This window comes from Lissotriton helveticus, chromosome 7 (genome assembly GCF_964261635.1).
Source record: "Lissotriton helveticus chromosome 7, aLisHel1.1, whole genome shotgun sequence".
Classification (NCBI taxonomy): Eukaryota; Metazoa; Chordata; class Amphibia; order Caudata; family Salamandridae; genus Lissotriton; species Lissotriton helveticus.
Genome location: NC_136068.1, coordinates 897222895 through 897235678, shown reverse-complemented (window position 1 = coordinate 897235678; position 12784 = coordinate 897222895). Strand labels below are relative to the sequence as shown.

At 45.6% G+C, this 12784-nt stretch overlaps 1 protein-coding gene across 2 annotated transcripts in view; it reads left to right on the top strand.

Annotated features, from left to right (window-relative positions):
- Positions 1 to 12784, top strand: part of MAT2B (methionine adenosyltransferase 2 non-catalytic beta subunit) — a 428529-nt gene that overhangs the window by 243551 nt on the left and 172194 nt on the right. For both annotated transcript variants that reach the window (XM_078653399.1, XM_078653398.1), the window contains exons 3-4: positions 3180 to 3294; positions 3523 to 3675. In XM_078653399.1, coding sequence (XP_078509525.1) covers positions 3180 to 3294; positions 3523 to 3675 — 268 coding nt within the window. The remainder of the gene's footprint in view (positions 1 to 3179; positions 3295 to 3522; positions 3676 to 12784) is intronic.

Here is a 12784-nt window from a genome sequence, read left to right as displayed (position 1 = left end):
AAGCCAGCATTTACAAAGGACAACGACACAAGCTAATGAAAAGGGCGGTGAGTGGACAGAGCTTCAAATCCCTAACTCAATACAGCATGCTTCGCAGAGCAGCGCGTGTTCTGCCCAGGCTCGTCCTAAAAACAAACAGCAGGAGACATAGCCTGACATTTGACCTCTTTCTTAGCTCAGCAAATGGGACCTATACATACCGAATTTAAAGACATTGTTATTTATTGTCTTGACTTTGGCTACTTAACAAATATCGGCTCGTGACCCACCGTTTGGAAAACACTGCCTTAAAACATACACTTTTAATTTAGTACACAGCATTTTGAATGCACACCTCTTCAACATCACCCATATTCCACATTCTCCCCCAAAAAGTTTCATCTCTTCCTCCACAAGTCGTCTTAATTGGCTGACTTACTGTTATCGCGTCACGTGGAACCTAGCCTTAGCCAGTTGGATGTGGTGAGGTCCAGATCATAATTTCAAAAAGTATCCCTGTTAAAATAATATAATGTCAAAACTAGATTAATAAAATCTTAAATTTATGTGTAAGGTACCCATAAAAAGCTATGAAAATCTGTAAAGAAAACCAGGCAAAATAACTTTAACCATTTTCAATTTGTCAAAATCTGTGCGAACCAGTGTTCTGTGGCAAATAAAGGAAAGTCATTAATAGTTACATGCTGCTCTTAGCGTGGAAGTGTGCATGTTAGGTTTCACATAGCGACAAATTGTCTGCTGCATTGTATGGTTTGCCCGAGCTAGTTCTTTTTCTCTGAAATCTCTAAGACAAAATCTGGAGAGCAGACAGTTGTATTTGCCTGAGGTCAGGCATGGCTTTTTGGCCTAAAATGACGGATGTTGGAACTTAAGGTGAAAGCTTTTGCGGTTCTGATTGAGCAAGCTGCCTCCAGTAGCTGCCTGAGTTGCATTGTTTGTTGAGTTGGTCAGTACTTTGTTCAAACTAGATTTTGCAGAGCTGGAATATCTTACTTTGTATTAGTGTCAAATTCAGCATTGGAGAGTTTGTCATGCAGGTCAGCGCCTATGTATAGTTGCTTCTACACTTTGAATTCCATTTCGGCTTGTTACCTTATTATGAGTTCCCAGTACTACGTGTGTCCAGTGTCTCGCTCTTTCTGAACCATGCTAGGCACAGATTTGATTATGGCAGCTGCAGTACTTGTAATTTCTTCTGCTTTCCTGGGCTTCATGGATGACTGCATTTCAGGCTCTCAGGTGTTTGGGATTCCATTGACTTGCAGAGTACCCCCCGGCTGGCCTTGTAGTAACTTGCATAGCTAGCATCCACTGCTTCAAAGCTTCCCCTGCTTCTGGACACAGATTGGCATTTTATTTGTAAAGCCTAATACTTTATATACATCAGCCTCATAATTTCCCAGTTTCACTTTTAAGCAGCATGACATGCAAAATAAACGTTGAGGGATTAGATTATGATCTAAAACTCACAAACTACACTTCTTTACTTTACAATATAGCTCAGGTATTCTACATCAACGGTGATGCCACCTGTCAGTCAAAGGCAGTGCACTAGTTTTGCAATCAGTGTTTTGAGTTGTTCTCTTAGAGAACAATGATGATGCTATGGGAGTTAGCAAATAAACTAAAAATAAAGATCTTTCATAAATTTATCGTTTGGAAAAATTATCTTATAAATAGGGATTTAGGCCTGCATGTTTTAGATAAAAATAGATGAACCTTGTAAAATACTCGTATTGTTTCAGCCACCTTTAATTAAATGTTTTAGATCAATTAGCTATGCTAACTTGTAGGTAATGTTAGTCCTTTGTACTGACTGGTACAGCACAATGGATGACCCAGGCACAGGGAGAGAAGTTACCTTGTTTTTCTTATTCTAGTCTAAAATGTGGACATGGCAGAAAATTGACACCACATTCTTAGGGTTTATTTCAATAAAGTGTTCTTTTAATCAAAACGTGGAGATATCAGCAGCTTGTACTTGGCCGCATTTGTGTTATAAGTTTTTTTTTTATATATCTTTATTGATCTTTTGTACAAACAAACACCATAAATAGCGACATGTGCCATATCCATATGCATACAATGCTGCTTATTCATATTCCAAATATAATCGTCCGCAGCCCAAGAACAGCAGCATCAAGCTTCATCCGAGTTCGGCATCTCCCACCCACCCCTGTATCTTAAATGTGAATGTGATGCCTTGATCCTGAACAATCCTGCGGATCCCAGCTATGGCCCCTGCCCCCCCAGGCTCCACCCCACCTTCCCAAACACATCTCAAGCCCCCCCCACCCACCCAAATCCATGTCTGGTGTGACCCCCTCGATTTTATGTGGCAAGCGTCTCTGCTCCTTCTTAATCCCCTCCAAAAGTACTGTGCTACCGTGCCTCTCTCAGCTCCTCTGTATTGTCCGGCTCATGTCCTGAGTGTATACTCCCCCCTGCTAGGTCTCTATCTGCTCCTGCTGGTCCCCTGGCTACCTCGTGTTACCAGTTTGATTGTGTCACAGAATCTCATGTGAGCAAAGAGGTACAGACTTCATTCCTCAATGGTGGTGCACTCAAGCAAATATTCTTACAGCTTGTTTAGCGAACCACAATCTCTTAGCACAGCTTGTATTGCACAGGATCTGGGAAGCGCAGTGGTTTAAATTAAATTTTTTTTTTCTGGAGTCATAGTCTAAGTCATAACCATTTTGTGGCCAAATGAGCCGGCAAATGCCACATGAAGACAGATCCTTATTCCATCTTCTGATGACCAAAGACTCAGTTTCTGTAAATATCACTATTATCATTGATGATATTGTAAAGTATCCGCATGCATTTTGGTTCCAGGATAGCCATCAAGACTGAATTACTCTGTCTCCTTGACTCTGAATTACTCTCACACTCATTGGGTGTGCTCGAACCCTTCACTGCTTCAACCCATATTGCACCTCTTCAATTACCAAACAGATAGCAAAGGGAGTGGATGCTTACCTTTCAATTCCCATGATCTCTAAAATTCAAGCAAGCACCTTTGTATCATTGCTTTTACTCTTAGTTATGTGCTGGGTGGGGGGCGCAATCTATCAGGCCAACAGTTTCAACAGTAGTGGATATATGTTATGAGCTCTGCATTCTTTTTCTGTCACTGCCTTTTCTTTATAGCTCATGAATGAGTTTTTGATTTGCAGCCCCACGTAATAGTCCACTGTGCAGCAGAAAGGAGGATAGATGTTGCAGAAAACCAAGCTGATGCTGCTTCTGAGCTCAATGTGGCTGCTTCAGGGAACTTGGCCAAGGAAGCAGGTAATGCAACTGGTATTGTGGTGGCTCTGTAACTCCATACATCTGAAGCCGGGTCTTTTTTTGAACTGTTGATTCATTGAAGTTTAAATGTCCAGGATGAATATCACAGTTTTTTTTTATTTTTAAGGAATCTGCTTTGTTTTCCTTCCTTACGATCAGAATGCAGAATTAATTCTTCTTTGTTGCTCTCTCCTTTGTTTTTCATATTTATTTTCCTTTATTTTGTAGATCAAGTTGGTGCATTTTTGATTTATATTAGCTCAGACTACGTCTTTGATGGCACGAGTCCCCCATACGCCGAGGAGGATATGCCCAACCCTTTAAATATTTATGGCCGGACGAAACTGGATGGAGAAAAGGCAGTCCTGCAGAACAGTGAAGGTACAAGTAAACATGATTTCAAAAGTGCATTATTGGCTAACACAAAACTTTGTGTAGTTTGCAGTTTTATCAGGGAGTCTTAGGACTGAAGTGAAGGAGGCAACCAGAGCTTTTATAATGTTTTTAAAAAAAAAATGTTATTTGCATTTTGTAATAACTGAACAGTACAATCAGGTCAGTAGCATAGCACACTCGTTTACCCCCCTCTCTTGCCACCCCCCGTTTCACTGCCCGGGATGACTCAGATAACTTCCAAATGAAAAGAACCTCAAGACCCGAACTTCCCTGTGCCTCAGACATTTTATCCTTCCTGCAATCCCATTGTAACCGACTGTGTGTCCCCGGTCCTTTCCCCCTTACAACCCTACATCCAGGCCATGGTGGTGTCGCCATTTCCCCCACACCTTGCGAAACTTCCTCGGGCACCCCCTTACTTTATATGTGACTCTCTCAGCCGCCATATATAAGTCTAATCCCCTTCTCCATTCATCTAACGTCGGTATCTCCTGTGCACCCCAATGTTTATCTATGGAGCTTTTATAATGTTTTGTGACTATCTAGGTGCAGTTTTTTTCTTAGGTGTGATTGAACCCCAACTCTTTTTCCTCATTTGGACAATATGTAAATGTTGAGAGTCCTGTAAAGCTGTGAAGTACAATGTACACTGCTAACCTGTTACGAGAAGGCAAATACAGAATCTGCTTTACATATGTCCTCAATACACATAAAAGTACATGTTCAAAAGGGCAGTTTAAGTTCTGTCCCCGGGCTTTAACGTTTTCCCTATCTGTTGGCATTCAATAGCTTTGTGAAGCATCTTAGAATGCTTGACAGGGCAAATGGTTGAGCAGTGAACATTCTAATCTTCCCCTCCCAGATAAACTGATGGAACTTGCTATGGGAGTTGATGACCACAACCACTAGATGGTCGGTCTTAGAGAGTGCCCTTAGGAGATTAAATCCTTCCCCTCCATCTTGAAATACCAGAATAGCACACAGGTATTGAATGTCTTGAGGTATATATTGTGCCTGACACTTTTTCTTTATTTTGACTAGGAAAAGGTTGCTTAGGATGCCACTTGAATGAACAAATTAGTGTTATTGTCCCTTACTGCTTGAATCCACTTACTTCTTTTGAAACAAGAAACTGTTCCTCTTGCGAAAAGTGGATGTGACTGGATCGAACAGACTTTTGCAGCAGCTTCACGTAGAATCCTTGTACTGTCTTCGGTACCTGGGTCCATGATTAAAGCTTTTAAGTCCTGTATAAATTATTTCCCACTTAACCGTTAAAGGGGAGGAAGTGACTTTCTGCACTATAAATATTGTAAATGGCAAGGCTCACCTTTAGTGATCTTCCACCCCCGAAAATGCCTCTGAAATATCTTTTTCTTCTAACTCTTCTTTATGTGGCAATACGGTTTTGAAGAGGCACTGTCTTCTCGTGATACATGAGAACACTGGGAACCTTGACCATGTTATTGTCTGATCGTGTGCTCACGTTATGCCTGGCCTGACAAAAACGTTGCTGGTGAAGATTTTCTTCATCAGTTTCTGGGTCTTGCACAGGGACATGAAATCTGAAGGTATTTATTCATTACTTCGATCAGTGGGATCCCAGAGTGGCCATGCCTCCGCTATCAGGCCTGCTTCTGGTGTTTGGCCTCTTCCAGATTGATCCATACCTGCTGGAGACTATCTGTGCTTTCCTGGAAGATGACATATATGACATATCAAAGCATCCATCCATGGAGAGTCTTGTGAACTCCTTTCGACTGCATTTCTGTACCCGCTTGTTCGGGTTATTTTTGAGGCATGACTAAACTTGACATTCCTTGCAAGCTGGCCAGTTCTCAAGATCTAGCATGTCTTAAGTGTCCGGACCTATTTTTACTCACCCAAGAACAGATTGCAACTGCTCCCCGCTCGCAGCTTGTTGCAGTAGCCACAGAATGGACAACTTGGTAAACAGTGGCGGCTGGCATCTAGGGGGGGGGTGCACACACACATATAAAAAAAAAAGACACTTCCCTTACTCAACGGGACCTCCTTGCTCTGGATGCCCTCGTTGCTATTGCAGCCTGGCCACCAGGAAACTCCCTTGACCAATCAGGGCGCTACTCTCACCAGCATTGGAGGGAGCAGCCTTCCTCGGCGCTCTACCTTTCTCTGAAGGCAGGCACTTGCTCTAACCCAGCTGTTTAAAGACAGCTGGGTTAGAGAGGTTTAAAGTGCGCATATGTGGCTGGTCATCGTTAGACGGCCGGCCAAAAAGACAGCTTCCTGATGCTGTGTTCAGGATGGGGGGAAGAAAAATGCCATTTTATTTTTCATCTCTGGGGCATTTAAGTGGAGCGACATTCCTCCGCTCTAGCCCAAGGTGGGGAACTGTCTGAAAGCATTGCGGGAAGGGTTTCGAAGGGAGCAACGGGTAGTAGATCCTGTTGCAGATAAGATATAAATAGAATGTAATCCTTTTTTCTCCAACAAGGTATATTAAGGGCATTGTTTTTTTAATACTTAATCTCCTACCTGTACTGTAGAATCTCAAAGGCTGATAGCAGAGACTGAACACACTCCTTTATCCCAATATAGTAGATAATCAGGTTTTTTTTAGATGCAAGATGAGGATTTACCGCTGTTATCGGTTTTCAAAGTAATCATTTAACACAACACAATATAACCTAAATATTACAATACCTTTCTCATCACAAGAATGCAAAATGGTAAGCAACTGGACTGAATACCAGTTTCCACCCGGATGGGCTCAAAAGTTTAGAATCCCTCTTCAGATCATGTTTTTTTTTAAAACACAATTGGGAACTTTGCCTCTATTACTCTTTCATCAATAAGTGTCTGTGCTTACATTTTTGGTTTTTCAATTCACTGTGGTCTCTTTGTTCCTGTTTCTTCATCAAATCCTAGAAAATATTGTAAAGGTAGTTTCTCTTTCAAATCCGGGAAGAAATGTTTCCAATTCAATAATTTACCCGTTTGTCAACCTTCCTTTAAAAAGTTTGGGATTGTTGAAAGGCTAAAACTATGACTATTCTTGAGTTTTGCCTTATTGTTGCAGTCTGCACGTTTAAGTCTGTCTCTGAACAATGGCCCCTTTGCACCTTAACCATGAATAAGTATTTGACCTTAGAGGTTTAAATAGTGTTCCTTTTCTACATGTTTTTCGATGAGATGATGCTTACCTCAAGTCTCTTTTTGCTGGTCTTTTTTGTCCTTTCCAGCTCTGCTTGATCCTGCTTCCAAAGCAATATAACTCCACTAACTGCAGTTGTGGAGGGGCGCGGCTTCCATGTATAGGTTTGCCCTATCCTTGTCACGTGTTTTTCTGCAAGACAATGCAGGATTAAAGATGGCTTGCAAAGGCCTGATGGTTGTGCAAAGCTTTTTTCGAACTCATATGCTGTTCCTTAGCCCACAGCGTGATTCAGAGCAAAGCTTCCATGATTGAGGGAGTTTAAAGGCCTACCTCAAATGACTGCATCTCCCCTGCTCCCCTTTGGCTCTCTTGCTTTTGGTGCCTTGATGGTGCGATGGGGCAGAGGTCACAACCCTATATCCTAGAGAGCGACATTGTCCTGGTGCGCAGTGTTTGGGGGTCCTGGCACTGGATTAAATATCAGGCCCTGATAATTTTCTGGCCTTGCATACAACAAGATGGGTATCATGTTTTCTTACCCTGACTTCGTTTCTCTATGCTATCTCTTTTCTCTCCTAATAGAGGTTTTCGACTTGTAGGAACAACCAGGTTTTCTGCAGTTTTACCAGAGGTTTAATCTTTTGCGGCCTTACTGATCCAATTTGAAGAGTTCATGTCCTCGTGAGCACCTACTGGACAGGACTTTGTTTTTTTTGTGCCCATTTGCATGCACTCCAGCCATACCGTAAGACGAGCCAGGTGTCTGTACTTGTTCTAAATGCCCAGCAGAGCATGTGTCTCCCTAACTAGAGTGCTCCACTTACTTATTTTTTTTTCCAAATTTGTTTTGATTTTGAGAGCAACAGTAGACACTACATTACGAAGGAAATGCATCAGGCATGAAAGGCAATCAAGACAGATAGGTACACGGTTTCTACCAATCAAATAGATGGCTAGTTGTAGTTGACATAACAAAGGTACAGTACCTGGGCTGCAAACGTGACATGTAGTGAGGTGGCGAAGTTGTAGGAGCAAAAACCATAACCAAAACTCCCACCCAATCCCCCTTTCCCCTCCCCACTCCCCCCCACCCAGTGTGCCAAACATGTGAAACAAACACAGATGCATTCGTGTAGTAAATGTCGCATTTACCCAGAGGATCCCAAGGAGTCATGTGTGGTCTCTGTGAGTCGTAGCAAGCGAAGGTACTTGGGGCACGTGATCTCGTTAAATTCTTTGGACAGGAGGGACAGCAAAGGGAGCCATACCTTCCGATAAGCTGCTGTGGAGTGTGTGAGCGTGGCGTGGATACATTCCATTCCCAAGGTGAACCATATTTTATGCAGCCATCCCGTGTGAGTGGTCCTGGCATTGGAACCCCAGAGGGACAGAACATGTTGTGTTGCGGCTTGCACGGCGATCCCCATCTGGCGGCCTCTGGGAGATTTTAGGGGAAAGGTGATTGCATTAGGTAGGCCTAAGATGGTGTAAGCTGGGAATCTAGGGATTTCCGTATCAAAGGTAGAATCAATGTCGTCCAGGACCGACTTCCAATAGTCCTGGATTTCACGGCACTCCCAGAGGAGGTGAGTCAAGGTGCCCTTTTCCCCGCATCCCCTCCAGCACAGCGCGCTACGTGTTGGGTTACTTTTATTGAGCCGGACCGGGGTAAGATGCCAGTACATGGCCAATTTCGTCGCCGCCTCCCTACCTGCGGTGTTGCGAGTGGTGTGAGAGGCTCTATAATACACAGAACTCCGTTCCTTGGATGACAGGGCCCTCCCCAGTTCTGCCTCCCATCGCTTCTGGCCTGCTGTCTTGCCCGATGGAGCGGGGGCTGTAAGCATTTTGTAGAGGTCTGTAATAAGATGTCAGTCCTTCGTCACCAGCCATTTCTCAAAAGTCGTCCTGGGTCTACCAACTAGGGGGGCAATGTCTGGATGTGTGAGCCAGTGCCTAAGCTGGAAGTACTGAAATAAGTGGGGGGAGACCACGTCATAGCCCTGGGTTATGTCCGCAAGGGTGAGAAAGCCCTGTAGGTCGAAGAGGTGGCCGGCGGAAAGGCAGCTGACGCCGCGCCATTGCGGGAATGCATGAGGAGCATTGCCTGGTGGGAATTCCGGGTTGTCCAAGATAGGGGTAAGTGGAGAGGGGAAGGTAGTAAGCCCTTTCTTGACCGCGACCGTGTTCCAGACCTGCATGACGGTACGAGTAATAGGGGATCGCAGGAGGTAGCGTGGTCGATGTTGCCGAGGAAGGAATGGAATTTTCCAGAGGGATGTCCGGACCATCGCTCTGTCCTGAAATAACCATTGTTTCTCAGATTCTGGTCTGAACCATTCCACCAGATATCGAAGTTGTGCGGCTTGGAAGTATTGTAAAAGGTTGGGGATACCAAGACCCCCTTCGTCCGCAGTCCTGTATGCTAGTCGTTTATGTAGGCGCGCCCGCTTGCCTTCCCAGATAAAATAATGGAAGGCAGCTTGTAGATTCGCGATGGTGCCAGCTGGAGGGTGCACCGGAAGGGTCTGGAAAATGTACAGAATTTTGGGCAGAGCTGACATTTTCACTGCCGCAACGCGTCTTAGCAGGGAGAGGGGTTGCTTGGACCAGCGCGCGATGTCGTACCGAATTTGGGAGGAGAGGGCCGCGTAGTTGAGTCACCGTAGACTCCGTGGAGGGGGTAAGAGTGACACATAAGTATGGGAGTTGTGCGGTCGACAATAATCATCCCCCATAAGCAGGTAGAGTTGCCTGTGTTTGAGCAATTCTGCCCAGAGGCAGTATGAGGGATTTCCCCCTATTGATTTTGAAGCCGGAGACAACTCCAAAGGATTCTAACTCAGCCAGGAAGGCGGGGACAGAGCGGTCTGGACGATCCAGAGCAGCTATGATATCGTCGGCGTAGAGGCCGATCACATGAGGTTCCCGGCCAAAGGTCATGCCCTGGATGGCAGGGTTGTACAAGGCAAACAGGAGGGGCGAGAGGGGGCACTCCTGCCTCGTGCCACGCTGGATCTCAAAAGGGTCTGAGCGTAGGCCGCCTATGCGAACTCAAGCCTGAGGACGGTGGTAGCAGCTCGCGATCCAAGCCTGAAAGCGGTCTCTTAGCCGGAATCGCCGTAGGACTTGTTGGAGATAGGTCCAATCAACCCGGTCGAACGCTTTCTCCGCGTCGACAGCCAGCAGTACGGAATCCGAGTTCTGGAAATGGGCCTTGTCAATCAAATGAAGTATTCGTTTAGTGCTATCGCTGCATTGGCGATTCGGAACAAAGCCCGATTGGTCGGGTTCCAAGATCCCGGGCAGACATGGACCAAGACGCGCCGCTAGGACCCCCGTAAAGAGTTTCAGGTCCAGGTTCAGTAGGGATATAGGCTGGAATGCGGAACAGCGTGCGGGTTTCTTACCCGGTTTAGGCAATACTACTATCTCTGCTGCAAGCATATCTGGGGGGATGGAGCTCGGGCCCTCAAAGGAATTGAAAAGCCGGGTGAGAACAGGAGCCAAAAGCTGGCTGAAGGTTTTGTAAAACCCGGCTGAAAAGCCGTCAGGCCCTGGGGATTTGAGAGGGCGGAGGCGGGAGATAGCAGCGAGTACTTCATCCAGGCGGATAGGGGCATCCGCACTGGCCTGAGACAACTCCGTGACTCTTGCCGATTCCAAGTAAGTATGGACATCCTCCGATGACACAGTCGGCTTTATATAGAGTGGCATAAAATGTCCTAAATGCTTCCGCGACCCGGGTCTCACCAGTGATATCCAGACCAGAGTCATCCGTGAGGTAGGTAATTTTGGAGTGTTGGATTTTCGCCTTCAGGGCGCTAGCAAGTTAGCGGCCCGTTTTGTTCCCCCCGATTGTAATAGGAGTGACGGAGGCGTAAAGCGGCGAATTCCGCCCGGTCTGTATCTAGGCTGGCTAATTGGGCTCTGGCGACCTTCAATTGTCTCCAGACCCGCGGGGCGCCGGTGCGACTGTGGACCCTCTCTAGTTCAGAGACCTGAGCAGTGAGGTCATCCCTTTTTGCTTTGCGGACCTTAGCCTCTGCCGCTGTAATTGCGATAAGCTTGCCGCGAGCCACCACCTTCAAGGCTCCCCAGAGGGCAGACACCGAAGTTTCGGGGGTGTCATTAATAGCCAAATACTCAGCGAGGCATGTGTGAAGTTGCTTGGTGACCTCCGGCCGGTGTAGGAGGGTTTCACGCAGTCGCCACGCTCCAGGGGGGCGGGTGAATTTGGGAACCTGTGGTAAATAAATAAATAATACCTCTATTTTTGACTGGACATAACAATAACAGATAGCTCAATAAATAAGAGTCAAGATTCGAGGTAGTAGGAGTTTGCAGGTTTAATACAGCATAAAGGACAGGAACAGGACAACCTGCACGGGCAAGATCTGGGATGGCTAGCCAACGGGGGGGCCCCGACAGCTGTCGGGCAGGAGCTGGAATGAGCGCGCTGGCTTTTAATAACAATACACAAGTATATATACTAAAACAATTGCATTACAGTACATACAATAGGCGGAACAGTGGGTGGGGCCTGTAACAGTCGCGAAAGATAAGGGTGAAAGTAGGTGTAACAGGAGGCGTGTACATGGACATGTGATGTAAACGTAACAGAATATGTCATAAATGGGGCGGAAACATGGAGGGGGCTACCTAAGGAGCCGGGACCTCTAACCTAGTGGTGCGCGCAAGCTGGCAATGACGTGTAACTAGGGAGAAGCTGGGGGCTATGACTTCTGAGCTAGAAGGTGAGACGAAAGTCTGGAGAGTCAGAGCGACATGTACCTAAACACTATCTAGTATCTGATGTTTAGAGAACATGTTGATAGAATCCAAAAGTTATCAGGGCAAAGGCTAACAGACACTAAGACTGGTGCATGCATTATTCTACATGTAGTGTGTGTTGAGGAATATTAAATGACCATAAATACAGTATTTCTCTTACATGGAGACGTAAAGGCTAGACGATGACTGAAACTATTGATGCGATTCAGTAACTTAGGAATGCAGAGAAGGAGAGCTGGACTGATAACTGGAATCATAACATACTCTTGGCAGACTGGCAGGCAGAGCCAGGCCGAGCCGGGCACTGTGAGGCAGGAAGTAAGTGAAGGGTCAGGGATACAGGTGGGGGCTGTATCGCTCCTCAGCGAGGGTTCAGGAGACAGGAGCTGAATCTGAGTCCGGGCCCTTTTGAGGCCTAGAAACGGGGACTTTACAATGAAATAACGTGCACACTGAGAAACGTGGCAACGTAGCTTTACATAGGCCTAATACTCGTAGCTTTCACGAGAACTGGAAACTGGCATACTAGAGATGGACACAACTGTAATTGCGTCTTTAATCGATCATGGGGAATACATATGCATATTAATCATGCACATACAACATAAGATGGGGAACACGTAGGGACACAGAACATGGCAAAATTTACTTTTCCACATTCCCTCCTTGTCACTACGTTTCCATCAGGAAACATCAATATTCATGATACCATCTATCATTTCATACAGTATCATTTGCTCGTCTCGAATTTTCTTGGAACGGGATCTAGGACGGGACTTGGGACTAGGAATACAAGAGGTAGCACAAATGCCGCAAATCGCAGGGCCACATTGTATACAGAGGCAGCAACTGAATATGATCGCTACTGCAATACCTAGAAAGGACAATACTTTCCATCCCCAGGCAGAAATTATACTCCAAAACCAACCGGACCATGTCCAGGTGCCTGGATTCTGGTGTAACTGATGGGCAATTTTATGAAGTCTGGTTATAGCTGAATAAACAGACGGCGCGTTATTTGGAATGAAAATGCAGCAACTAGATCCGATGACTCTACATGCTCCTCCTCTATCGGCCAGTATGACGTCAAGAACGAGACGATTTTGGAGCACGACAAATCTCATAGCAGATTGCTCTTCGGTTAAGTTACCTAGAGCAGAG